The 27,716-nt window shown below is 42.4% G+C and overlaps 1 protein-coding gene across 4 annotated transcripts in view; it reads right to left on the bottom strand.

Annotated features, from left to right (window-relative positions):
- Zranb3 (zinc finger RANBP2-type containing 3) overlaps positions 1-27,716 on the bottom strand; it is a 221,985-nt gene that overhangs the window by 134,277 nt on the left and 59,992 nt on the right. For 3 of the 4 annotated variants that reach the window (XM_045148632.1, XM_045148631.1, XM_045148633.1), the window contains 3 exons: positions 12,864-13,042; positions 10,186-10,417; positions 7,423-7,508 (listed from right to left, as the gene is read on the bottom strand). In XM_045148632.1, the coding sequence (XP_045004567.1) occupies positions 7,423-7,508; positions 10,186-10,417; positions 12,864-13,042 (497 nt within the window). The remainder of the gene's footprint in view (positions 1-7,422; positions 7,509-10,185; positions 10,418-12,863; positions 13,043-27,716) is intronic. The other variant, XM_045148634.1, reaches the window with a different exon arrangement.

Below are 27,716 nucleotides of genomic sequence, written 5' to 3'. Positions count from 1 at the left end.
TCATAAATAAATAAACATAAAAAGTATTTATAATTTTTTTTGACATTTAAGCTAAAATTCACCAACTTAGCAAGTTTCATTGCTTGATACTAGTTTTGCCCTCAGTGTCCACAAAGACAAAAGTCTAATTCCTTTAAAATGTGATAGGTCTTTAAATATTTAAAGACTTTTTCCCTCAAAGTCTTCTCTTTTGCCAATTCCTGTAGGCTTCATAAGATCAAACACTATGTCTTACTCATCACCAAGTTGAGGGTAGCTCTGAAATAATGTCTTAAATATAGTAGGCAATCAATGATACCAGGCATTTGTGGAGCTATATATGAGATTCTTTCATTATTCTGGTCACCTTTCACAGTTATGTTTCCATTTGTCAAAGTACTTCTTAAAATGCGACTTTCAATTCCCTCTTAGTTCATAGCACTTCTTGTACTTTGATGACCTTTTAAAATCTATTCCAGGAAAGGGCAGATGGCTCAGTGGGTAAAGGCACTTGTACAAGTATGACAACCTGAGTTCAGATCTCCAAAACCCACAGAAAGCCAGACACAGCAGCAAGCATCTGTAACTCCAACGTGCCTATAGCAACAAGGGATGGAGTCAGGAGACTCCATGAAAGCTATTGGGCTAGCTAGTCTGGTGCACTCTGTGGCCAACAAGAGACCCTGTTTCAGACAAGGTGGAAGGTGAGGACTGACAGCTAGAGTTGTTCTCTGACCTCTACACATGCACCTGATGCATATGCACCTACACAGAGAGAGAGAATTAAAAAAAACTACTCCAGAGCTAGAGAGAAGGCTGAGAAGTTAAGGTGCTTACCTGTAAAGTCAAAGACCCAGGTTCAATTCCCCAGGACCTATGTAAGCTAGATGTACAAGGTGGCACATGCATCTGGAGTTTATTTGCAGGGCTAGAGTTCCTGGTGTGGTCATTTTCTCTATATCTGCTTCTTTCTCTCTCTCTTTTTCTCTCTCTCTCTCTCTCTAATAAATAAATAAAATAAAATATTATTTAAAAAAACCTACCCCAAGCCCTCCACATTCATGACTATTCCCTGGTCCTTAAAACAACTTTACCTGAAGCTGGCCGTGGTGGTGCTTGCCTTTAATCCCAGCACTCAGGTGGCAGAGGTAGGAGGATTGCCATGTGTTTGATACCACCCTGAGACTACAGAGTAAATTCCAGGTCAGCCTGGGCTAGAGTGAGACCCTACCTTGAAAAACAAAAAACAAACAACAACAAAAAAAAAACCCTTACCTAAAAAAACACAGCTCTAGTTGAGTGTGGTGGTGCACACTTTTAAATCCAGCACTTGAGAGGCAGAGGTAGGAGGATTACATGAGTTGGAGGCCACCTGAGACTACAGAGTAAATTCCAGGTCAGCCTGAGCTATAGTGATACCCTACCTCAAAAAAAAAAATTAATTTTTTTAAGAATAATAATAATAATAATAAAAACAGCTCTGTACTCAACTTCTCAAGCACTGCATCATTTACACTCACTATATCCTTGCTAACTCATGAGGACAAGTACCTCTAACCACTGACCTATCTCCATAGCCCTCTAATTACTCTTCAAAGTCACTCCTGCCATCTAGCATTTCATATCTGAGCCACCTTTAGATGGAATAGACATGATCTATATTAGCCAAGGGAGAACAATAAATGACAAAGTGCTGGGAACACTTCCATGAGACAATCCTTGAAGATGGTCAAGACACATTCATTAACAGGCCAAGAATGGCCAGTATTGTAGAAAACCTTCTCCCTGGGGAGACACAACACATTTCTTCTCCCCAGATAAGACACAGACAACAAACCAAAGGACAATTACACCAAAACCAGTTTTGGTGAACCAATGACTTTATTGGGGTTACTTGGAGAGCAAGGTGAGGGGGTTGCTACAGGAGCAATAGAGGACTTAAAGGCAGCTGTTATCACCAAAAAGACCACCCCAGATTGGTAATGACTCAGAAACTAGTCACTAGAGCGTACTTCACACCCTACAGATAGCTCAGCTAGTCAGAGACCATCCAGCATACTCAGCTCTATTCGAGTCTCTTTCTAAGCAGTTGTTTTCCCTTTCCATAGCTTCAGGGAAAGGCCTGGCAACTCTTTCCCAGACTAGTAGACTTGAGGAGGAGTCTCAGGAAGTTCCTTCCTCTCCCTCAGGGGGGAATGTTTCAGTTGCTAATTAACATAATCTTGGGGAGTGGTTGAGTGACCTCTAAATTTCAGGTCTCCCATACTTCCTGAATCAGAGCCTCCTTCCTCTCTTTAATTGTGAGGAATTGGCAACACAACAGCTAGGAATACCTCCCCTGTGTATATTATGACTTCCTGTTGCCCTTCTCATCTCATGAAAATTAACACAATTTATGCTCCTAAGAAATAGAGCTAGCACAAAATCCGATCTATTATCACTGTGGGGATTGAACCTAGTACCTCGTATATGCTAGGCAAGTGCAACACACTAGGCTTTTGCAGGGACATTCTTAACCTTTAACCCTAACATGAGACAGGACAGATAAATATTACCAAAGCATACCTTTAAGGGTATTTCCTCACAGCAGGATGCTTGGCTTAATTACCCATGTATTCTCACTTTTTTTTTTCCAAGGTAGGGCCTTACTCTAGCTCAGGGGGACTTGTAATTCACTATGTAGTCTCAGGCTGCCCTCAAATTTATGGCAATCCTCCTATCCCTGCTACCCAAGTGCTGGGATTAAAGGCATACCCCACCACACCCAGTATTTTTTGTTTTTTGAAGTAGGGTTTCACTCTAGTCCAAACTGACCTGGAATTCACTATGAGGTCTCAGGGTGGCCTCCAACCCACAGCATTCCACCTACCTCAGCCCCCAGATGCTAGGATTAAAGGCATGTGCCACCATACCCAGCTATATCCTTTTTTATATGTAAAACAAAGTTATTTATTAAAGTTGCCACTATATTAAAATTGCCACTTGCAAGTCTTTCAAATTGCCAGAAAATGATGAAAAACAGGCAAGATCCAGGGTAAGCCATTTAACCTGCCAAGGTGCCCAGGAGAATGGGGGGAGCACTGCAGACTTTGCTAGCTGGAACAGTTGATCGTTCAATGTGCTCCTTCTCCAAATCCTACTTGTATTTATAGATTTCTCTAAATATAACCCAGCAGAGGGAATGACGTAAAGCATTTTGGATCAAGGATATTTTGGTTAAGTAACCCTTTTCTCTGTGCCTCTCAAATTAAACTGCACATGAGGTTATTGATGCCCTGACTTCTCGCCTCCAGAATATATTTGCATTAATATGCATCTGTTTGGTATTATTTAGGTATTTAATAAACTTTATAAAGGCAAAGTAACATTCTTGCTCAAGCTTCCTTAACTTTATTTTGAATGTAGCCATGACATTTCAAATATAAATATGGGTCTAGGGATGGAATAACTAACCACAATTTGCATTCTATAAAATTACAGTGTGAAAATGACACCTTCATAGAATAAAAACATCATGGAAGAAAATATAGCCTTTCACAGATTAACTTAAAATGCCATGAAATGCTTTGATCTCAATCAAAATATGCAGAACTATGGTGCTTTCAAGGTAAAGAAATAAAGGAACTACAAAGTTTTTGAAATGGAAGACAAGACCTTTGAAAAGCACATTGTTAACCCTGCAATGGCTTCATCTAGAAGATGGAAATAGAACTTAATCTCTACAACCACACAGATCACAAAGATGATTCTCTTTGAAATAGTGTTTGCATTAGTGATTGAGGATTAAATGTCTGTTGTCATATGCCAAGCACTAACCAAGAAATAGGGGGGATGGTGATATGGCTTAAAAGTTAAGGTGTTTGCCTGTGAAGCCCAAGGACCTAGGTTCGATTCCCCTGTACTCATGTAAGCCAGATGCACAAGGTGGCACATGCTCTGGAGTTCTTTGGCAGTAGCTAGAGGCCCTGGCACACCCATTATCTCTGTTTATTTGCCTCTTTCTCTCAAATAAATAAAGAATAATAAAAAAAGAAAAACAGGCTAGGTATGATGGCACATGCCTTTAATCCCAGCACTTGGGAGGCAGGGGTAGTATCACTATGAGTTCAAGGCCACCCTGAAACTACATAGTGAATTCCAGGTCAGTCTGGGCTAGAGTGAGACACTACCTGGAAAAAAAAAGGGGGGTTGGGAGGGGAACTGGAGAGATCACACCTTCTATGGCTCAGGGTCCATTGTGAAAGAGGTGGCGGGAAGAATGTAAGAACCAAAGAAAGGGTAGGACTCCTACAGCGTGCTCCTCCAGACACAAAATAGCCTGGATATCCATGACTCACAGTGCCTGACACTACCTACACAAGACCATCATAATAAAAGGAAAAGATGATGACATCAAAATAAAAGAGACTGATTGAGAGGGGAGGGGATGTGATGGAGAGTGGAGTTTCAAATGGGAAAGTAGAGGGGAGGGAGGGAATTACCATGCGAGATTGTTTACAATTATGGAAGTTGTCAATAAAAAAAAAAATTTAAAAAAAGATCTACAACTGACCTTCAAAAGTAGTGCACCTTCCAAGGCTCCGGGTCTATTGTGGGAGAGGTGCCAGAAAGAATGTTAAGAGCCAAAGGAAGGGTGGGACTCCTTACAACGTGCTCCCTCAGTCACAAAATGGCCTGGATATCCATAACCTCACAGAGCCTGACACTACCTACACAAGACCATCATAAGTGGAGGAAAAGATCATGATATCAAATTAAGAGACTGACTGAGATGGGTAGGGGATATGATGGAGAACGGTGTTTCAAAGGGGGAAAGTGGGAGGAAGGAGGGTATTACCATGGAATATTTTTTATAATCATGGAAGTTGTTAATAATAATTTGAAAAAAATTTTTTTTAATTAAACAGAAAAAAAAATTGAACAGAAAAAAAATGTGGTGCATGCTTTACTTATAGCACTTGGAAGGCTGAGGTAGGAGAATCACTATGAGTTCAAGGCCAGCCTGAAGCTAGAGTTCTATGTCAGCCTGGGCTAGCGTGAGAACCTGCCTCAACCAAACCAAAAAAATAAAAATAAAAAAGGCACATTTAATTAAATTTTGGCTACCTACTCAGAAAGAAAACTAAGTCAGGAAGTAAAGGACTTAGAATGACGTCTATGCCATTAACAAAGTTATGTATTATTATTATTATTATTATTATTATTATTATTATTATTATTTTGAGGTAGGGTCTTACTATAGCCCAGGCTGACCTGGAACTCACTCCACAGTTCTTCCATGGCCTGTCTTTCTGCATGTTATCAGTGCACTTTTAGAGTCCCTTAGATAGATCAACTGGAGAAGTTTCCCAAATACCACACCCCTCAGCCTGAAACAGCCAGATTATTCATCTCCCCAATTCCCTAACAGCAGTTAAGGTCTCTTTTTCATTGGGGATTGAAGCAGCTTGGGGTGACTGGGCCCCTGAAAGTGAAAGCAGGAATGTCCTTGAGTCTGCCTTTGCAGTCTTCATTTTGCTAGAGGTCAGAGAAGGATCTTTCACCTAAAGGACTTCCCTAGATCTTTTTATTCATGAATTTGAGTCCTTCCCTAAGGAGTTCCCCTTTCCTGGAATTGAGATTCATGGAAGAATTAAACCTGAACCTGGCATTGTGGTTGGTTAGCTCATCCCCCATTCAGAACCTAACCCTTACCCCATTTTGGGTCTCTAGGTGAGCTTTACCAACTCTCCTGCATTCTTTCCTGTTTCCTTCTCTTAATCTAATAAAGTCTCCTTAAACTTAAAAAAAAAACTAATATAGAACTAATATAGAACTAATATAGAAGGATTTCCAATATATATGATGAAGAAAGCAAATAAAAATGGGTACACTAAAAAAACAAAAACAAGTCGGGTGTGGTGGTGAATGCCTTTAAAACCAGTACTCGGGAGGCAGAGATAGGAGGATCCCTGTGAGTTTGAGGCTACCCTGAGACTACAGAGTGAAATACAGGTCAATCTGGGCTACAGTGAGACCCTACCTCAAATAAACAAAAAACAAAACCAAAAATGGGTACACTATTCAACTATAAACAGACATGAAACAATAATCTTACACAGGTATAATGATACATATTTGTTCAGATCCTTGGTTCTCACCATGTGGTCTCAGGGTGGCCTCGAACTCATGGTGTTCCTCCTACCTCTGCTTCCCGAGTGCTGGGATTAAAGGTGTGTGCCACCACAACCGGTTCCAAATTAGTTATTTTCAAGGGAAATGTTCGGGAAATTAGGATACAAAAGAAGCACTTATTTTTATTATGTACACATATATCTAGTCAACAACAACAACAACAACAAAAATAATGTCAAAGATACAAAAGTGGATGGTAAAAAACAAAAATAAGCTGGGCGTGGTGGTGCATTCCTTTAATGCCAACATTTGGGAGGCAGAGGTCGGAGGGTCACTATGAGTTGGAGGCCACCCTGAGACTCCATAGTGAATTCCAGGCGTGGTGGCACACACCTTAATCCCAGCACTCGGGAGGCAGAAGTAGGAGGATCACAGTGAGTACAAGGCAACCTTGAGACTACATAGTGAATTCCAGGTCAGCCTGGGCTAGAGTGAGGCCCTACCTTGAAAAACAAAAACAACAACAACAAAAAAACCTTAGCCGGTGTGGTGGCGTACACCTTAAATCCCAACACTTGAGAGGCAGAGGTAGGATCACCTAGAGTTTGAGGCTACCCTGACACTACATAGAGAATTCTAGGTCAGCCTAGGCCAGAGTGAGACCCTACCTTGAAAAACAAAAAGACAAAACAAAGCAACAACAAAAGCTTAATATGACAGCTATCACAAGTTTGAAAATCATTAGAACAAAGAATGACTAGTAAAAAAATTTTTTTTTAACGAATTACTAGTAAAGTTTAACCTTCAGAATGTGTCAGGATACAAGCTTACAGAGAACATTCCGTCAGGCTAGGAGATGACTCAGCAGTTCAAGGTGCTTGCTTGCAAACCCTGCTGGTCCAGGTTCAGTTTCTCAGCACCCACATCAAGTAGCACATGCACCTGGGGTTCATTTGGAGGGGCAAGAGACCCTGGCACACCCATTCTCATCCTTTCCCTCTCTTTCTTCCTGCAAATATATAAATAAAAATACATAAAAAGGTTCTGGGGAGATGGTTTATCACTTAAAAGAGCTTGTTTTCAAGGCGTGAGAACCCAGGTTCAAATTCTCAGTTCCCACATAAAGCTGGATGCACAGAGTGGCACATGTGTCTGGAGTTCATTTCTGGTAGCATGTCCATACTCTTTCCCCCCACCCAGAATAATAAATATATATATATAAATATATATATAATATATAATATATATAAATATATATATATAATATATAAATATAATATATAATATATATATATAAAACTGCCATACATATACATAAAACTGTCATACCTGATATGTGCATTACAGTATCGTTTGGCATAGTCAGTCCATGTTCCAAATTTTTGGGGAAAGAGAGCTTCAATCTGCATAAAAAGCTGTAACAATACGAGTAGTCTCAATATATTTTCAAGAAAATTATATGATAAAAGTCAATAAAAATGTCAAAAAGTATAAAAAGAAAATCTGGTTTTTCCTTGAGGTCCTTCCTTCCTCCACACCCCCATCCCACTTACTGGTCGGAGATAACAGTTACCTGTTTCTAAATCTAAATGTAATCCAGGTGTGGTGGCACACACCTTTAATCCCAGCACTTGGGAGATAGAGGTAGGAGGATCACCATGAGTTCAAGGCCACTCTGAGACTACATAGTAAATTCCAGGTCAGCCTAGGCTATAGTGAGACCCTACCTTGAAAAACCAATAATAATTAAAAAATAAAAATAAAAAAGCCAAACTAAATATAAATGTATGTTTTTCTATAGCTAAATGAGTATATATATTATATATATATGCAACTAAGATGTATGTATATATATACATACATACATATATATACTTCCACATACATCTTAGCTGACTTTAAAGTACATATACATTTTTACTTTTTTAAAATTACATGAGCAATGTAGTATAATAAAGACTGTTTAAAGGCTGAATAGCTACCTATTGCTATGCATATGTGTTAGAATATTTAAACAGACTCCTGTTATTGAATACACAGACTGTTTCTATTCTTTTGCAGTTATAAAAATACATGTAAGGGCTGGAGAGATGGCTTAGTGATTAAGGTACTTGCCTGCGAAACCTGAGGATCCAGGATGGCTCTCTAGAACCCAAGTAAGCCAGATACACAAGGTGACACATAAGCACAAAATTGTGCATGCACACAAGATGGTACACATGTCTGGAGTTTGACTGCAATGGCTAGAGGCCCTGGCGCACCAATTCTCTCCCTCTCTCTCTCTCTCTCTCTCTCTCTCTCTCATAAATACAATTTTACAAAAATCATGGCTGGGCGTGGTGGTGCATGCCTTTAATACCAGCACTCTTTGAGGCAGAGGTAGGTGGATCGCCTGAGTTTGAGGCTACCATGTGACTATATAGTGAATTCTAGGTCAGCCTGGGCTAGAGTGAAACCCTACTTTGAAAAACAAAACAAAAAATCATAATGTCAGTTTGGCATGGTGGCACACACTTTTAATCCCAACACTCAGGAGGCAGAGGTAGGCAGATCACTGTAAATTTGAGGCTAGCCTTGGACTACAGAGGGAGTTCTAGGTCAGCTTGGTATAGAATGAGATCCTACCTTGAAAACAATAACAACAAAAGAATTCAAGAGCAGGCATGGTAGCCCACAAATCCCAGCACTTGGGAGGCAGAGGTAGGAGGATCCTTGTGAATTCAAGGCCACCCTGAGACTACATAGTGAATTCCAGGTCAACCTGGGCTACAGTGAGACCCTACCTCAAAAAACCAAAAAAATAAATAAATAAATAAAAATTCATAATATCATATAACTTTATTTGTATCTATACTACATATATGAATATATCTATATATCTATTGACATTTATAACTTTCTTTTTTTGTTTTTCGAGGTAGAGTTTCAATTCACAGGCTGACCTGGAAGTCACTATGTAGTCTCAAATTGGCCTCAATCTCACAGTGATCCTCCTACCTCTCCCTTCCAAGTGCTGGGATTACAGGCGTGCACCACCACACCCGGCTGGCATTTTAAACTTTCAATCACCCATTCATCTACCCACTTTCTACCCATCCATCCACTTTGGTTTTTTGCCTACTTATTTATTTTTAAATATTTTATCTCTATTTATTTATTTAGTTAGTTAGTTAGTTAGTTATTTAAGAGAGAATATATGTGCCAGGGCCTCCTGCCACTGCAAATGAACTCCAGACACATGGGCTACTTTGTGTATCTGGCTTTACGTGAGTACTGGGGAATCAAAGCAGGACTGTGAGGATTTGCAAGCAAGTGCCTTGTTTGGTTTTTGAGATAAGGATATCTTTATGTAGCCAGGCTGCCCTCAACCTTACATTCCTCCTGCCTCTGCTCCCTGAGTGCTGTGGGCACAGGGATGTGCCACCACACCCCCTCAGCCTTTCATTTGCATTTTTTTTGGACTTTCAGGTACGTTTAAAGCAATTTTCCTTGAATTCTCCCAGAAGCCACACAACACAACACGGCCCATGTTCATAAGTGCACAGGGCTTCCTCAGGGAAGTGTGACTCTCACAGACTCATCAGTTTCATCCATCACTTCCTCCCAACCCTGTGACTACTCTAGATGCTATCTACCTCTCAGAGCAGCAAAAGCAAACTGTGTCACACAGTGCATGTTCTTGTACCCTAACCAGGCCCTGGTCTGCATGCAACCCTTAACTTCTTTCTACTTTTCCAAGAGACCCAGAAACAAGTTTTGCAGTGCAGTGAAAGAAATAAAGAAGACTCAGCTTCAATCCCAAGGTCTGAATGTGTAAACAATGCATGCAGCAAAGGAATCTCAGGAACAGATGTGAATGTTACAGGTCCGCACTAAGTGAGGATCCGTACGGTGAAGGTGAAGACTGTGCTTACCGGAGCTGCAAGCCCTCTGGGCTCACAGACCAGCAGATGCCCTACCAGCACGGAACCCTGAGCCACTGGAACCCTGGGTGCACCCCTGGTGTTTGAGGCATCTGATCTGCACTAAAACTTGCAAAGCCATGACTGACTCTGCTATCCTCTTGAGCTTGGAGTCTAACCGTGTCAGTACCTCTTCAGGCCTTCCCAGGGCTGGGGTTCCCGTGAGGAGAATGGCTCGCCTGGCTTTCTGCACCATGGGCAACAGAATTCTGCTGCGGGCTGCGGTCCTGGACTTTATGTAGTGAGATTCATCCACTATGACCACCTGGAAGTTCTGACTGTTCAGGGCATCTACCAAGGTCTCTGCGTCTGTGGTTAAAAGGCCATAACTCAGAATCGTCACTCTGCTGGTCGATATTCTCCTAGAAAAGAAAATCCATAAGCTTAAACATATCTCAGGAATAAGCCTGTCACAAACAAAGCAACTCTCGAGGAAAAAATAAGCAGAAGAAAATACAGAAGGGATGCTTTAATCCCAGCATTCAGGAAGCACAGGTGTGATTTCCAGGCCAGCCTGAGACTACATAGTGAATTACAGGTCATCCTGGGCTAGAGTGCTACTGCAACAAACCCTGGCCCCCATCCAAAAAAAACCTTGAAAACTGGGCTGGGGAGATGGCTCAGGGATTAAAGGCTCTTGTTTGCAATGCCTACTGGCCACAGTTCAATTCCTCAATACCACGTAAAGACAGGTGCACAACATGGAGTATGTATCTGGAGTTTCTTTGCCGTGACAAGAGGACCCGGCATACCCATGTGCTCGCCTGCGCTCTCGCTCTCTCTCCCTCTCTCTCCCTCTCTCCCCTTGCAAATGAATGAATAAATTAAAAAAGTGCCTTAACACCTAAGCCATCTCCCCAGTCCAATAAAAATATTTTTAAAAACTTTCAGGGCTGTATTGCTGAAGGCTCCACATGCTTTGGATGCAAGGTCACTGAGAAATCAAGCCAAAGCTAAGCTGAAAACATCCTCTCTGTAGACCAGCTGACAGAAAGCTGGGAAAAGCTATAGGACATGCAGCCCTGTGGCAGAGAGAAGTTGTCAGTGGTGAAAAAAAAGTGGACATTGCAAGCCTCAACTTTGGCTAGCCAGGCCAAATGACCAAATGGGTACAATAGTGGCATGTCTATTTTGGGGGAAACCAACTGCTCTCTAATTGGACTGAAGGACCACTCGATGAGAAGGAATACATGCCTGCTACTGAAAACCTAATCAAAAGCCTAGGCAGGAGAGGTCATGTGCCCTAGGAGTCTGACACTTGCTCATGTCTGGTAAGTGCACATATGCTCACCACACTGCTCTGTAAGCACTTCTCTTAACATTCATACCCATATATTAATGCTACTCTCTCGCTTTTGTTAGAAAAACTTCTCTTTTCAGAAGTCAGTGACCACTGGGATGACCTGAAAGTCAACATAATGCTGAGAAGAAGTGACAGAGGAGTGCACAGCACTGAAACATCTCTATCATACCTTCCAAGGCTCGGGGTCCATTGCAGAGTAGATGGCAGAAAGAATACAAGCAAGGGTAAGACTGCTTACAACGTAATCGTTCAGAAATTGGCCTTGATAGCCATGACCTTGCAGTACCTAGTACTACCTACGCAAGACCCTCATAATAGGAGGAAAAGATGATGACATCAAAATAAAAGAGAGACTAATTGAGAGAGCGAGGGGATATGATGGAAAGAAGATTTGTGAAGGGGAAGTGAGGGAGGAGAGGGAAGTATCATGGTTTATTGTGTATAATTATGGAAGTTGTTAATAAAGGTTAAAAAAAAAACTTGTGGGGCTGGAGAGATGGCTTAGTGGTTAAGGAACTTACCTATGAAGCTGAAGGACCCATGTTTGATTTCCCAGTACTCACATAAGCCTGATGTACAAGGCGGCATATGTATGTGGAGTACGTTTGCAATGGCTAGAGGCCCCAGTGTGCCCATTCTCTCTCTTCTTCTTCTATCTCTGCCTCTTTCTCTCTCCCAAGTAAATTAATTAAAAATTTGTATATTAATAATCCGGAAAACAATCCCTCTCTGTCCTTGCAAATAAATAAAAACATTGTGCATATGAACTGCTTAGAAAGCAAACTCTGCAGGAATGGCTGGGGTAAAAGCTCATATAGCTTCAAGTTAGTCAATGTCTAAAAAGTTGTGAAATATACATATACATATACATAGATAGATACATAGATAGATAGATTATTTATTTATTTGAGAAAGAGAGAGATGGGGGACGGGGAGAGAATGGGCATGTCAGGGCCTCTAGCCACTGCAAAAGAACACCAGATGCATGCGCTACCTTGTACATCAGGCTTACATGGGTACTGGGGACTCAAACCTCGGTCCTAAAGCTTCACAAGCAAATGCCTTAACCATTAAACCATCTCTCCAGCCCATGAAATATATTTTTAAATTTAAGCCACTTAGTTTTATGTATTTTAAAATGATTACATATGTCCTTAAAAGTATACATACCGTGCATTTACTTTTAAAGTATACTATCTGAAACTGTAGAGATTAAATATAGTTTTAGGTATTAAATAAGTAATTCATATTTTTAAAATGCAAATAAAATTTCTCACAATATGCTCTTCTAAATGATGGCCTATAAGTAATATTTTAACTTTTTATTTTTATTTAAGAGAGAGAGGGAAGGACAGAGCTATAAGTAATATTTTATTCAAAGCATTAGTACAATTCATGAAACTGTAGGTTTTATCCCTAGCACCAAAAAGAGAAAAAATAAACAAAAGTAAAACTATAGATGAAATATGAAGACTTTTTCTTCAAGATTAATAAACTGCTCTTACCCAATATCAGTTTTACTTTGAATGACATTGATGTCCTCTGGTTCTATCTCTGGAATCCACTTCTCTATTTCTTCCGTCCAAGGGTACCTCAAAGACGAAGGGACGACTATCAGAAGAGGCCATTCTTCTCTATAGAAGTAAGCAACTGCAATTGCCTGGATGGTCTTTCCTAGACCCATCTAAAGTTAAAACAGTATATATTAAAAATAAAGTATATAATATCTGGAAAGAAAACATTTATCAAATAGTAAAGAGTTATTACCAAAATAATTTTGGATATATATCAGTTAAATTATGTAGTTAGTAAAAAGGTAGACTCAGGGTGGCCTTGAACTCACAGCAATCCTCTGCCTCACACCTGGCTAAAAGTGTGGAATTTTAAGGATTTTTTTTTTTAAAATTAATTAATTAATTTATTTATTTGAGAGCGACAGACACAGAGAGAAAGACAGATAGAGGGAGAGAGAGAGAGAATGGGCGCGCCAGGGCTTCCAGCCTCTGCAAACGAACTCCAGACGCCTGCGCCCCCCTGTGCATCTGGCTAACGTGGGGAACTGAGCCTCGAAGCGGGGTCCTTAGGCTTCACAGGCAAGCGCTTAACCGCTAAGCCATCTCTCCAGCCCATCTAGCTACTTTTAAAAATCCTGGGCTGGAGAGATGCGCTTAACCGCTAAGCCATCTCTCCAGCCCATCTAGCTACTTTTAAAAATCCTGGGCTGGAGAGATGCGCTTAACCGCTAAGCCATCTCTCCAGCCCATCTAGCTACTTTTAAAAATCCTGGGCTGGAGAGATGCGCTTAACCGCTAAGCCATCTCTCCAGCCCATCTAGCTACTTTTAAAAATCCTGGGCTGGAGAGATGCGCTTAACCGCTAAGCCATCTCTCCAGCCCATCTAGCTACTTTTAAAAATCCTGGGCTGGAGAGATGCGCTTAACCGCTAAGCCATCTCTCCAGCCCATCTAGCTACTTTTAAAAATCCTGGGCTGGAGAGATGCGCTTAACCGCTAAGCCATCTCTCCAGCCCATCTAGCTACTTTTAAAAATCCTGGGCTGGAGAGATGCGCTTAACCGCTAAGCCATCTCTCCAGCCCATCTAGCTACTTTTAAAAATCCTGGGCTGGAGAGATGGCTTAGCGGTTAAGCGCTTGCCTGTGAAGCCTAAGGACCCCGCTTCGAGGCTCGGTTCCCCACGTCCCACGTTAGCCAGATGCACAGGGGGGCGCAGGCGTCTGGAGTTCGTTTGCAGAGGCTGGAAGCCCTGGCGCGCCCATTCTCTCTCTCTCTCTTTCTATCTGCCTCTTTCTCTCTCTGACTGTCACTATCAAATAAATAAATAAAAATAAACCAAAAATTTTTTTTAAAAAGTAGCTAGAGGTGGGTGTGGTGACACATGCCTTTAATCTCAGCACTGGAAAAACAGGTAGAAGAATTGCTGTTAGTCCAAGGCTGAGACTACAGAGTGAGTTCTAGGTCAGCCTAGGCTAGAATAAGACCCTACTTCAAAAAAAAAAAAAAAAAAAAAAAGAGAGAGAGAGAGAGAATCAATAACCAGGTGTGTGGAGGCCTAAAGGTGCAGTTAAATAGATCAAATTTTCCCTAAATTAGTAATGCTGATACAACTTAAACTATGCTGACTTCACTCTCTGTGGAGAATTTGTTCTTTATCAGAAGGTAGCAAGACCCCAGGAGATAAACTACCCCTCACACTACAGCCAAGCCACAGCTAAATCCACAGAGGAACTGGGGAGATGAGCAAGAGTGCTGCTTCCATGCTGAACTTGATAATCAGCGCCAGGGTGCAGGAGACAGACCCTGAGGATACTCAGCACCTACCAAAGCAGAAATGAAGAGGCTCCTAAGAGCTCATTCACCCACCACGGCTCGGAATTTTGTGGAAGGGGGGGAGGAAATATTGTAAGAACCACAGGTTGAGATAGATATCATGCCCAGAGGTATTCCCTACCTCTAAAAATAACGTACTGCTGCTCCAACAACGCATAAACCACAACCCCATGGGGAATATCTGCAACTCCACTGAGGAGGGTTCCCAATGGAATGGAAGCAGGGACGAGGGAAAAGAGGGCACCAACACATGATGTATCCATACGAAATATGTTGTTAATAATAATAAAATATTTTTAAAAAGAAAAAGCAAGAAATATGTAAATAAATAAAACTAAGGTGCCAAAAAATAGTACATTTTACCTACGTTTTCAAAACAATATTTCACCCTCTCATGCAAAAGAATAATTTCAAGTTTTCTAAATGTCTTATTCCATAAAATTATTAAAAGCAATTTAACAAGTTCCTTGGTAAACAATCATAGTTTTAAATATTTATTTATTTGAGAGAGAGGAAGAAGCAGAGAGAGAGAGACACTGAGACAGAGAGAATGGACACACTAGGGCCTCCAGCCACTGAACATTCTAGATGCATGCGCCCCCTTGTGCATCTGGCTTACATGGGTCCTGGAGAGTCAAACCAGGATCCCTTGGCTTTGCAGGCAAACGCCTTAATAGCTAAGCCATCTCTCCAGCCCAATAATTGTAGTTATAATGTTTTATATTGTGATTGCTCTTATAGAGCAATTTTTTTCTTTTTCTTTTTTTCAAAGTAGAGGTTCACTCTAGCCCAGGCTAACCTGGAATTCACTATGTCATCTCAGGCTGGCCCCGAATTCACAGTGATTCTCCTACCTCTGTCTCTCAAGTGCTGGGATTAAAGGCATGTGCCACCACGCCCGGCAGAGCAATTTTTATACACATATGTTAGGGAAGATTACAGCTGACTGAGAATGTTATGAAATCAAAAATTTCCCAAGTTTCAAAGTTAAAGCAGCTGGCCCCTTTTAGGTGTGGAAATGTTGGAAGGGAAGTTATCTTTAAAATAGAGGTTCTATTTTTTTCTAGAAGAGTCTCCTGGGGAAGACTCCATTAGGTATGCAGATTTAAAACCTTTGAGAGGACTTAAATTAAGTAAGGAAACCAATGTGGAGAAATGTCAGACTGAAAACTAGGCTCTGTTGTTTTTATTGTTAGAAGGGCACATATTAGGGCTGGAACAGTGGCTCCGCGGTTCAGAAGCCTGCCTGCAAACAACCCGGGTTCAATTTCCCAGTAGCCATGTAAAGCCAGATGCACAAAGTGGTGCATGCATATAGACATCTAGAGTTCATCTGTAGCAGCTAGAAGTCCTGGCGCACCCATTTTCTCTCTCTCTCTCTCTCTCTGCTTACAAATAAATAAAAATGAGTAAATAATTTTTTTGAGGTAGGGTCTCACTCTGGCCCAAGCTGGCCTGGAATTCACAATGTAGTCTCAGAATAGCCTTGAATTCATGGACATTCTCCTACCTCTGCCTGTTGAGTGCTGGGATTAATAGGTGTGCACCACCACTATGCCAGATTAAAAAAAAAAATTAGGTGCATTTTTTTTAGCAGAACTATTTCCTTTGGATTTAAAAAATATATTTTTATTTGTTTATTTGAGAAAGAGACAGAGAGAGAGAATGGGCACAGCAGGGCCTCCAGCCATTACAAACGAACTCCAGATGCATTAGCCCCCTTGTGCATCTGGCTGACGTGGGTCCTGGGGAAGTGAGCCATGAACCCAGGTCCTTCCGCTTCACAGGCAAGCATTTAACTGCTAAGCCATCTCTCCAGCCCTCGTTTGGATTTTTAATTTTAATATTTATTTATTTGTTTTTTTAAATTTTTTATTTATTTATTTATTTATTTGACAGATAAAGAGGGAGAGAATGGGTCTGCCAGTGCCTCCAGCCACTGCAGAACTCCAGATGCGTGTGCCCCCTTGTGCATCTGGCTTATGTGGGATCCGGTGAATCAAACCTGGGTCCTTCGGCTTTGTAGGCAAAGGCCTTAACTGCTAAGCCATCTCTCTAGCCCTGTTTTTGTTTTTTTTGAGGTAGGGTCTCAGTCTATCTAGCTCAGGCTGACCTGGAACTCACTCTGTAGACCCACGCTGGCCATGACCTCATGGCGATCCTCCTACCCCTGCCTCCCCAGTGCTGGGACTAAAGGCGCGCAGCATGACACTGGGCTTCTTTTTGATTTTTCAGATTACGTTAGTTTTCCTATAGAGAGCTTTGTATGGCCTACAGGAAACCACGGTTTGTTCTCAGAAGTGGGGGGGGGGGAGTGAACTCGGGGAATATCAAATGTTCTTGTCTCTCTCTGAAGCCTGGGGGCAGGGAAAAGCCACTGGGAAATGGATACAGGCCCCATCTCCTCTTCCTTCTACACTGAAGAGACCACACCTCAAGAAAGCATGATTTGCTGATGGCTGGGTCAGATTCACTGCAGGGCTAGGCTCTCTAGAAGCTGGAAGGGAACACACTCTGCAGGGCTAGGCTCTCTAGAAGCTGGAAGGGAACACACTCTGCAGGGCTAGGCTCTCGAGAAGCTGGAAGGGAACACACTCTGCAGGGCTAGCTGGGTGAAAGTGATGAAGCATGTCTCTCAAGCTAAAACACTGAGTTGGGGTTGGTGGCAGAACTCAAGCAAGTCTCCAGTTTAAAGAATGGCTTAGAGAACAATGGCAAAAAGCAAAGCAGGGAGAAGGTTCTGGAATGGCATTTGGTGACCTGGATGTGAGGAAAATGTGTTTTGAGGAAAACCATTTCTTCTAGCAAGACTTAGTGTCAAGAAATTAACAAGACACTAGTCTGGGATGGAGAGTTGGTGCACTAAGAGTGCTTGCCACACAAGCACGAGGGACCGAGTGACACCCCACTTCCACTCCTTTTTAAAAAAATATTTTTATTTATTTGCAATCAGAGAGAGAAAGAGAGAGAATGGGCAAACCAAAGCCTTTAGCTGCTGCAAACAAATTCCAGATCCATGTACCACTTTGTGTGTCTGGATCACGTGGGTGCTGAGGAATCAAACTCAGGTCATTAGGCTTTGCAGGCAAGTGCCTTACCTGCTGAGCCACCTCTCCCCACACCAGGCTCTTATACAGAAGTCTCATTCCCTCAAGTTTCTAGGCAAGTTCCAGCCTGGGGCTGGGTGTGGTGGCACACACCTTTAATTCCAGCACTTGAGAGGCAGAGGTAGGAGGATGGCAGAAAGTTGGAGGCTGCCCTGAGACTAAATACTGAATTTCTGGTCTAGAGTGGGCTAGAGTGAGACCCTACCTGGAAAAACAAAAAATAAAAACAAACAAACAAAACCCCACAACAAGTAAAAGAAAGAAGTTCTAGCCTGATGTCAACCTCTGGTCTCCACACACCCAGGCAAAAAAGTCAATGTCGGGCTGGAGAGATGGCTTAGCAGTTAAGCGCTTGCCTGTGGAGCCTAAGGACCCTGGTTGGAGGCTCAATTCCCCAGGACCCACATTAGGCAGATGCACAAGGGGGCACTTGCGTCTGGAGTTTGTGTGCAGTGGCTGGAGGCCCTGGTATGCCCATTCTCTCTCTCTCTCTCTCTAACTGCCTCTTTCTCTCTCTCTCTCTGTAACTTTTGAATAAATAAATAAAAATAAACCAAAAAAAATTTTTTTAAAGTCTATGTGGGCTGGGCTTGGTAGCACATACCTTTAATCCCAGCAGGTGGGAGGCAGAGGTAGAAGGCTCACTCACTGTGAGTTCCAGGCCACCCTGAGACTAAATAGTAAATCCCAGAGATCAGCCTGGGCTAGATTAAGACCCTACCTCTCCAAAAAAAAAAAGCCGATAAAATTTTTCAGTGGCTGGAGAGATAACTCAGAGGTTAAAGGCACTTGTTTGCAAAGCCTGACAGCTTGGGTTTGATTCCCCAGTACCTACATAAAGCTAGATGCACAAAGTGCTGCATGTGTCTGGAGTTCATTTGTAGTGGGAGGAGGCCCTGGTGCACCCATTTTCTCTCTCCTTGTGAATAATCAATAATTATTTTTTAAGTCTCAAAAAACTGGGCATGGTGGTGCACACCTTTGATCCCAGCAACTGGGATGCAGAAGTAGGAGAATCAACGTGGATTTGAGGCAAACCTAGGACAACAGAGTGAATTGAGATCAGCCTAGGCTACAGTAGAGCCTACCTCGAAAATAAACAAACACACACAAAAGATAGTGTATGTTAAAACAAAGGACTTTGAAACAAAGAGCAGACAGAATCCGCTTCTGGCAAGTTTGATGACTGTTATCTCCAGCCACAGATCAGTTCTGCCAGGCACTTTATGAAAGATTGGATGAAGAAATCCCTGGCTCAGTATTGTAAATAATTACAGTGTAATGCTTTATATCCTTTTATGTGGCAACACTGTAATTTGAAGATAACATCAGAACTAGGAATAAAGAATTCCATGCTAAAATTCAGATTAGTATATTAAAGTAACATTTTTTTGTAGTCATATATAATGACACAAAATTATGGTGGAGTGAAGAAATAAACAAAATGAAAATCATTCCACTTTCAAAACAAGGAGTCAAGTGCAAATCAGTCAGTGGCTGGCCAACCACAGCTTCAGAGGCAAATGTTTTACTAGGTATTTGGGATGCTTTCAGTGGAACAAATACATGGCTTAATCTGTCAATTCACCTGTTATGCGGAGCACTGCTTTAGAACCATGACCACAGCACTCATGAGCTCACAGCAGCTGTAATGACCCGCACCATGCCTGTGTACGAGAGGGCCATCCACACTCCATCCTGGACGACAAGTGGTTCATGAGCCCCCACCCTCTTTAAAGAGCTACTGAGAGTTCACAGCTGGTAAAGGAAGGTAAGTATGATCAAGACATATATACATGCAATATGCCCAAGAGAAAATATTTTAAGAAAGAAACAACACTTCTTTTTTTTTTTGGGGGGGGGGTTTGAGGTAAGGTCTCACTGTAGCCCAGTCTGACCTGCAATTCACTACATAGTCTCAGGATGGCCTCGAACTCTCAGAGATCCTCCTACTTCTGCCTCCCAAGTACTGGGTTTAAAGGTGTGCACCACCACACCTGGCAAAAGCAACTCTTTCTGAAGAAAATGTTTGGTTAATGAAAAATCAAACAATGTCCAAGATTCACTACTCAGATTCTGAATCAAGGTCCCTATAAGATGGGTCTTAAATACATTACTGAGGAAGTAAAAAAAAGCAGTCTTGGTTAATTAAAATGGTTTATGTAAATGGTTACCATGAAAAGTAAACAAGAAAAAAAGAGGATACCCAATTGTATCCTTACCAGTTGTCAAAATGTCACAACTGTGACTGAGAAGGTGACTCAGTGGTTAAAGGAACTTGCTTGCAAAACTTGCTGGCCCTGGGCTAGAGAGATGGCTTAGCAGTTAAGGTGCATGCCTATGAAGACTAAGAATCCAGGTTCAATTCTCCAGGTCCCAAGTAAGCCAGATGCACATGGTGGCACTTGCATCTGGAGTTCGTCTGCAGCGACTAGAGGTCCTGGTGTGTTCCCCCCCACCGTGTCTGTAATAAATAAATAAATAAATAAAATCTTAAAGAAAAAACCAACCTGCTAGCCCTGGTATGATTCCTCAGTACCCACATTAAGCTAGATGCATAAAGTGGTACATGAGTCTGGAATAAGTTCATTTGCAGTGGTAAGAGGCCCTGATATGTCCATACTTTCTTTCTCTAATAAAAATTAAAATATAGGCTGGGCATGGTGGTGCACGCCTTTAATCTCACCATTTAGGAGGCAGAGGTAGAGGACTGCTGTGAGTTCGAGGCCACTCTGAGACTACAGAGTGAATTCCAGGTCAGCCTGGGCTAGATTGAGACCCTACCTCAACCCCCGCCTGCTGTGTAGGAGGCACCCACGGAGCCCAGCAGGAGTGACATGATCCCACAGCCAGTGAGTCAGTCAGTCAGTAGATACAGAAGATCCAGACTCAAGAACAATTCATCCTGGGGCCAAACACGTCCTACCTATAGTGAGATGCCCATGGTAAGGAACCACGCCAATGAAGCAGCAGGGCCCTCACGCTGGAAGAGCTCAGGGTGGCCCACATCTGCAAGAAGATTACTTGAGCCACTGGCATGGAGCAAATCCACTGAGTCCCTGCAGGCCGCTGTATAGCAGCTGAGGAGCTCTGCTCCAGCTCATCCTCTTTCCCAAGAAGCCCCCAAGAAGGGGCAGTTCTGAAACTAGCCACCCTGCTGACTGAACCCCTGATGCCCATTCTGGACACCTACAAAATGGAGGAAGCCTGTCTTCACAAAGAGGAAGGACTTCAAGGCTTTTGTCAGTCTTCATAAGGCCAACACATCCCCTTCCTCTAGGGCCAAGGAAGCTGCAGAACAGAATGGTGAAAATAAAAATAAAATAAAATAAAACAGGGCTGGAGGCATGGCTTAGCAGTTAAAGCACTTGCCTGTGAAGCCTAAGGACCCAGGTTTGATTCCCTAAGCCAGGTGCACGTGGTGGTGTATGCATCTGGAGTTCGTTTACAGTTGCTGGAGGCCCTATTGCACCCATTCTCTCTATCAGCCTTCTCTCTATCTCCAGTTAATAAAAAAAAAAATTAAAAACATGTCTGCCAGATATGGTCACATAAGACTTTAATCCCAGCACTTGGAAGGCACACATAAGAGGATCACTGTGAGTTCAAGGCCAGCCTGAGAATTCACAGCGAATTCCAGGTCAGTCTGGGCTAGAGGGAGACCCTAATTTGAAAAACCAACAAAACAAACAAACAAACCCAATGTTCTATTGGGGCATTATAATAAATTTTCAGTAAAGTGAAAAAATTAAATTTTATGAGTTTAGAGAATATGAGACTATTTTCTGAGATATTATTTTTCTTTTGTCTTTTTATACAACAACCCCTTATCAAGGTAGATTTTCCTAGGTCTAGACTATATTTCTTCTCTAGGGAAGAATTTATAGAGGTGATTTCTGGGTTAAATATGGTTACAGACAATTTCTCCCATAATGCAAAGCTATCATGAACTCTAGGCTGTGTTACAGGAAGGTGAAATCTATTTGGTTTCTGACATTTTTGGCGATGGGGATTCCTGCTTGTTTTCCCAAAATAACTAAATATATTATTGAATAACTTCCCTATTCCTTCTCCTTTCAGTAGAATTTATAGTGGCTTCCAGCTTCTTAAATGAACCTATGTGCCAAACAGGCTCAAGAGTGAACAGTCTATCAATTATTACTTAAGGAATTCAAATTTAAGCTATAAAAGAAATGAGAAGTTCCAAAATTATAAGGTCATCACATGCTAATGACAGTACTCATTTATAAAATATTATCCATGTCAAAATAAAAAACTGAGTCTGGTTTTTGTGATCCCAGTTGAAAATCCAATGAAAATGTTATTTAAGAAAATCTTTCTAAGCCGGGCATGGCAGCACATGCCTTTAATCCCAACACTCGGGAGGCAGAGGTAGGAGGATTGCCATGAGTTCAAGGCCACCCTGAGATGACAGAGTTAACTCCAGGTCAGCCTACCTCAAAAAAAAAAAAAAAAGAAAAAGAAAAAAGAAAGAAAGAAAGAAAGAAAATCTTTCGAAAAAGTAAATTTCAAGATGGGTAAAGCATCAAATGTATTATTTGTACTGGGCATGGTTGTACACACTTGCTTAAAAAGCCTGATGACCGGGCTGGAGGGATAGCTCAGTGGTTAAGATTTTGCCTGCAAAGCCAAAGGACCCAGGTTGGATTCCCCAGGACCCAGTTAGCCAGATGCACAATGGGATGCACGCATTGGAGGAGTTTGTTGGCAGTGGTTAGAGGCCCTGGCACGCCCATTCTCTCTCCTCTCTTTCTCTTCTGCCCCCCTTTCTCTGTCAAACAAATAAATAAAAATTAAAAAATATATTTTTAAACAGCCTGATGGCTGGGTTTGATTCTACGTAAAGCCAGATGCACAAAGCAGAGCTTGTGTCTAGGGTTTGTTTGCAATGACAAGAAGCACACTAGTGTGCCTATTCTTTCTCGCTCATAAATAAAAATATATTTTTTAAAAACTTGGGCTGGAGACATGGCTCAGCAGTTAGGGAGCTTACCTAGCCTAACAACCCAAGCTCGATCCCCAATACCTATGTAAAGCCAGATGTGCAAAGGGGCACATGCATCTGGAGTTCATTTGCAGTTCATTTAGGCCTTGATGTGCCCATTCTCATTCTCTCTCTCTCTCCTCTTTATGCTAATAAATAAATAAATAAATAAATAAATAAATAAATAAAAACATGATAATGGGGGTGAAAAGGGCCAAGTAAGGTCAGGGGAAGAGATTGAGTAAAGGAAAGGTGGAGGGACAGCTAATCAAAATCTAAGAGGATATAAATAAATCACAAGGAATCCTCCAGTTTTGAACAATGGAACACTCAGGAGCTGTAGATCGTTGCTAGAAAATTTTCAGCGCCAGGGATGGGATATTTTCCAGGACTTTTTGGCCAGGGAGGTCCCTGATGCCCCCAAAACATTACAGGCCATTGCCGAGGCCCTTGGTTTCCCACCAGGAATAGATGGTAAGACCCTATTGCTGAAGACTCCACATACTTGGACTGCAAGGCCACTGAGAAATCCTACTGGAACCGAGCTGATAACTTCCTCCATGTAGACCAGCTGACAGAAAGTTGAAAAAGCCATTCTACATGTAGTTCAATGTGAGAAAGAGATACCACCAGTGAAGATACTCAACAGTGGACACTGCAAGCCTTATAATTGGCCAGCCAGGCCAAATGAGCCAATGGGTGCAATAGTAACACGTCTATCATGGTGGAAACCAACTGCCCTCCAATTGGACTGGAGGCCCGCTCCATGGGAGGGAATACATCCCTGATGCTGAAAACTTAAAACAGGGGTAGTCATGAGCCCTAGGGGTATTGAACCTAGGTCCTTTGGCTTTGCAGGCAAGTGCCTTGAGTACTAAGCCATCTCTCCAGCTCTTTTTTGTTGTTTTTGTTTTTTGAGGTAGGATTTCACTCTAGCCCAGGCTGACCTGGAATTCACTAGGTAGTCTCAGGGTGGCCTTGAACTCATGGTGATCCTTCTACCTCTGCCTCCTGAGTGCTGGGCTTAAAGTTGTGTGCCACCACGCCCAGTGTCTTTCACCTTTCAATGACTCAAGCAGTCATTACAACCAAAATAAAGTTACTTATTTTATTTATTTATTTATCTTTTAAACAGAAGCTATTTTCATTTATTTATTTTTAATATATTTTATTTTGTTTATTTATTTGAGAGGAGAGAGAGAGAGATTGGGTACACCAGGGCCTTCAGCCACTGAAAATGCACACACCTCCTTGTGTGTTTAGCTTATGTGGGTCCCGGGGAATCAAACCTGGGTCCTTTAGCTTTACAGGCAAGTGCCTTTAACTGCTAAACCATCTCTTTAGCCCCAAAATAATTTTTTTTTTTCAAGGTGGGGTCTCACTCTAGCTCAGGCTGACCTGGAATTCACTATGTTGTCTCAGGGTGGCCTTGAACTCACAGAGATCCTCCTACCTCTGCCTCTCAAGGGCTGGGATTAAAGGTGTGCACCACCACACCTGGTTCAAAATAAATTTTTTAACTGAACATCAAAGAGGTTGACCTTAGCTGGGCGTAGTGGCTTATGCCTTTAATCCCAGCACTCGGGAGGCAGAGGTAGGAGTATTGCTGTGAGTTCGAGGCCACCCTGAGACTACATAGTAAATTCCAGGTCAGCCTGGGCTACCATGAAACCCTACCTTGAAAAAAAAAGTTAACCTTCAAACTACACTTCCTTCTCAAACCTCCATACCATTCTGCATTAGAGGAAAAAAAAACAAAAACAAAAAACTTCTGCATAGAATGAAAGTCAAGCCTCCTCTTAATCTAATAAAGTCTCATCGTTTTCCTCTGCCATCATGGAGCCTCCCCTTAAGCCTATAAGCCGAAATAAACCTCTTTTTCCCACAAACTGCTCTTAGTCGGGTAATTTCTACCAGAAGTGAGAACCTAACCACAACAGTAAAGTGGTACCAAGGAGTGGCGTTGCTGCTAGACAACTGACTGTGTGGCTTTGGCCTTTTGGAGCTGATTTTCAAGAGGAATGTGGAAGGATTTGAAACCTTAGCTTAAGAGATGCCTTGCAGTGCTGTAAGTACAGCTTGATGGACTATTCTGGTCAGGGCTGCAAGACCTGAATGCAGTAAAAACTGTGGACTGTGAGGTTTGGCTTATGAGGGTGAGAAAGAACTTTGCTTGGAATGGGCTAGCAGTTTGTGTGAGAAGCTTGCTGTTATGCCTATGTCCTGAGAAGTTGTGCAGGGTTGCTTTGCGTCGAAATGAATTGGTGTGAACAGAGGGATATGGCACAGAAAAAAATGAAGTCTTTGGTCTATATTGTTGCCCATTCACCTGAAAATTGTTTGAGAGATTACAACCATTGAGATTGGGCCAGCTAACCTGCACTGGGGCAACAGGAAGAATGTAGACTCTTGGAAGGGGCCTGAGTGCTCAAGGAGTGTCCTGTTCTGCAAAGTTTGCTTTATTCCACCCTGGATTAACAAATTGGCACCCTACCTGGTATTGTGGAGTATAAGAAATGCAGGAAAGAGAGGGTCATTGAGTTTGCAACACAGTCTCTTGTTTTGGAAACGGCCATGGGCAGTGTGAAACAGGTTTTCTGGATGTCTGCATGGAGACCCCATGGGGCCATGAGGAGGAACTGTGGATGGCAGTGGAGACCCAGTGGAGCTGCCGGGATCACGAGATGGCTGCCAAGGAAAGCTGCATGAAGTTTTCCAGGACTGAGTAGCCTAGCTGAAGGGGCGGAATTGGAGCTGCAGAGACTTGTTGCTGGTTAGAATTAGTGGACTTGGAGATTCGGCATTGGCTAGAGTTGTTGGACTTGGAGTTACAGAGTTTGGTGTTTCTCCTGTTTAAATCATGTATTGCTTGAATATTTTTTTGCTATAGCCAATGCCATCTTTTGTAGTGTGAATATTTACTCTGTGCCATTATGGAGTTTAGGGGGGACTTTTTTTTTTTTGTATTATGGCTCAGTTAAAAGACCTTGGACTATGGGATGTATGAACATCATTGGAATTGATAAAAACTATGGGGACTTTTAAAGTTGGACTGAATGCATTGTATTTTATATCATGTATGAATATCAGTTTATGGGGGCCAGGGGCAGAATGTGGTGATTTGATTCAGGTGTCCCCAATAAACTTAGGCGTTCTGAATGCTAGGTTCCCAGCTGATGGAGATTTGGGAATTCACCTCCTGGAGGCAGTGTATTGTTGGGGGCAGGCTTATGGGTGTTATAGCCAGTTTCCTCGTGCCAGTGTTTGGCACACTCTCCTGTTGCTGTTGTCCACCTTATGTTGGCCATGGGGTGATGTCCACCCTCTGCTCATGCCATCGTGTTCCCTGCTATCATAGAACTTCCCCCTTAAGCCTATAAGCCAAAATAAATCTTTTTCCCAGAAGCTGCTCTTGGTTGGATGATTTCTACCAGCAATGCAAACCTGACTGCAACGACTAGTTTTAAGGATTTAAAATTACATTTAGACTAAAAAGATGGAGGTCAGTAAAGTGCTTGCCATGCAAATGAGGACTGGTGTTTGATTGCCATGGACTAGTGTGCATGCCAGGGTCCCTGTGTCCATGTCAATGTCTGGGATCTGAAGAGACAAGGCTCCCTCTGCATCCATGTCAATGTCTGGGACCTGAAGAGACCAGGGTCCCTGCATCCATGTCATTGTCTGGGATATGAAGAGACTAGGGTCCCTGCACCCATGTCAATGTCTGGGATATGAAGAGATAAGGGTCCCTTTGTCCATGTCAATGACTAGGACATGAAGAGACAAGGGTCCCACAGCCATGTCATTGTCTGGGACATGAAGACAGCAGGGTCCCTGCGTCCATGTCATTGTCTGGGATATGAAGAGACTAGGGTCCCTGCACCCATGTCAATGTCTGGGATATGAAGAGATAAGGGTCCCTTTGTCCATATCAATGACTAGGACATGAAGAGACAAGGGTCCCACAGCCATGTCATTGTCTGGGACATGAAGACAGCAGGGTCCCTGCGTCCATGTCAATGTCTGGGATATGAAGAGGCAAGGGTCCCTGAACCCATGTCAATGTCTTGGAAATGAAGAAAGCAGGGTCCCTGCTTCCATGTCAATGTCTGGGCATTTAAGAAACAAGAATCCCCAGGTGCAGGCTCAGCAATGTGACTATTCCAATCAGTGAGTCCTAGGCCCAACTGTGAAGGTAGACATCTCACTTCACATCCTAGCTTCTGCATGTATACACCTATTCCCACACTCATACATACATACATGCACATTACACAGGCACACAAGCATGCCCCAAAGAGTTAACATTTCTCTTTGGTGAAAACATATCCAAGCCAGGCATGTTGTTGTACACCTTCATTCCCAGTACTGGGAAGCAGAGGTAGCAGGATCACTGTCAATTCGAGGCCAGCCTGAGACTACAGAGTGGATTTCTCATCAGTCTGGGCTAGAGTTCCCACAAGCTGTTCTTGATCAGGTGTGTTCTGCCAGCCACGAGCCATCGGCATGAGCACTAAGCTGGCTACAACGCCCTATATCTGCATTGTATTCATAAATACTCTTGTATATTTTTTTAAAAGAAGTAAGCTATTGCCAGGCATGATGGTGCACACCTTTAACTCCAGCACTTGGGATGCAGAAGTAAGAGGACAGCCATGAGGCCACCCTGAGACTACACAGTGAATCCCAGGTCAGCCTGAGCTAGAGTGAGACCCCACTTCAAAAAAACAAAATAGTAATTGTAAAGAATTCTATCTCAAGTATTTTTTTTCTTTTCTTTTCTTTTTTTTTTTCTTTTGAGGTAGGTTCTCACTGTGGTGCTGGCTGACTTGGAATTCACTATGTAGTCTCAGGGTGGCCCCTTGAACTCACGGTGATCCTCTTACCTCTGGCGCCCG

Source organism: Jaculus jaculus, chromosome 5, assembly GCF_020740685.1.
Source record: "Jaculus jaculus isolate mJacJac1 chromosome 5, mJacJac1.mat.Y.cur, whole genome shotgun sequence".
Lineage (NCBI taxonomy): Eukaryota > Metazoa > Chordata > Mammalia > Rodentia > Dipodidae > Jaculus > Jaculus jaculus.
The sequence above is the reverse complement of the archived record's forward strand: the minus strand, read 5'-3'. Positions and strand labels throughout refer to the sequence as shown.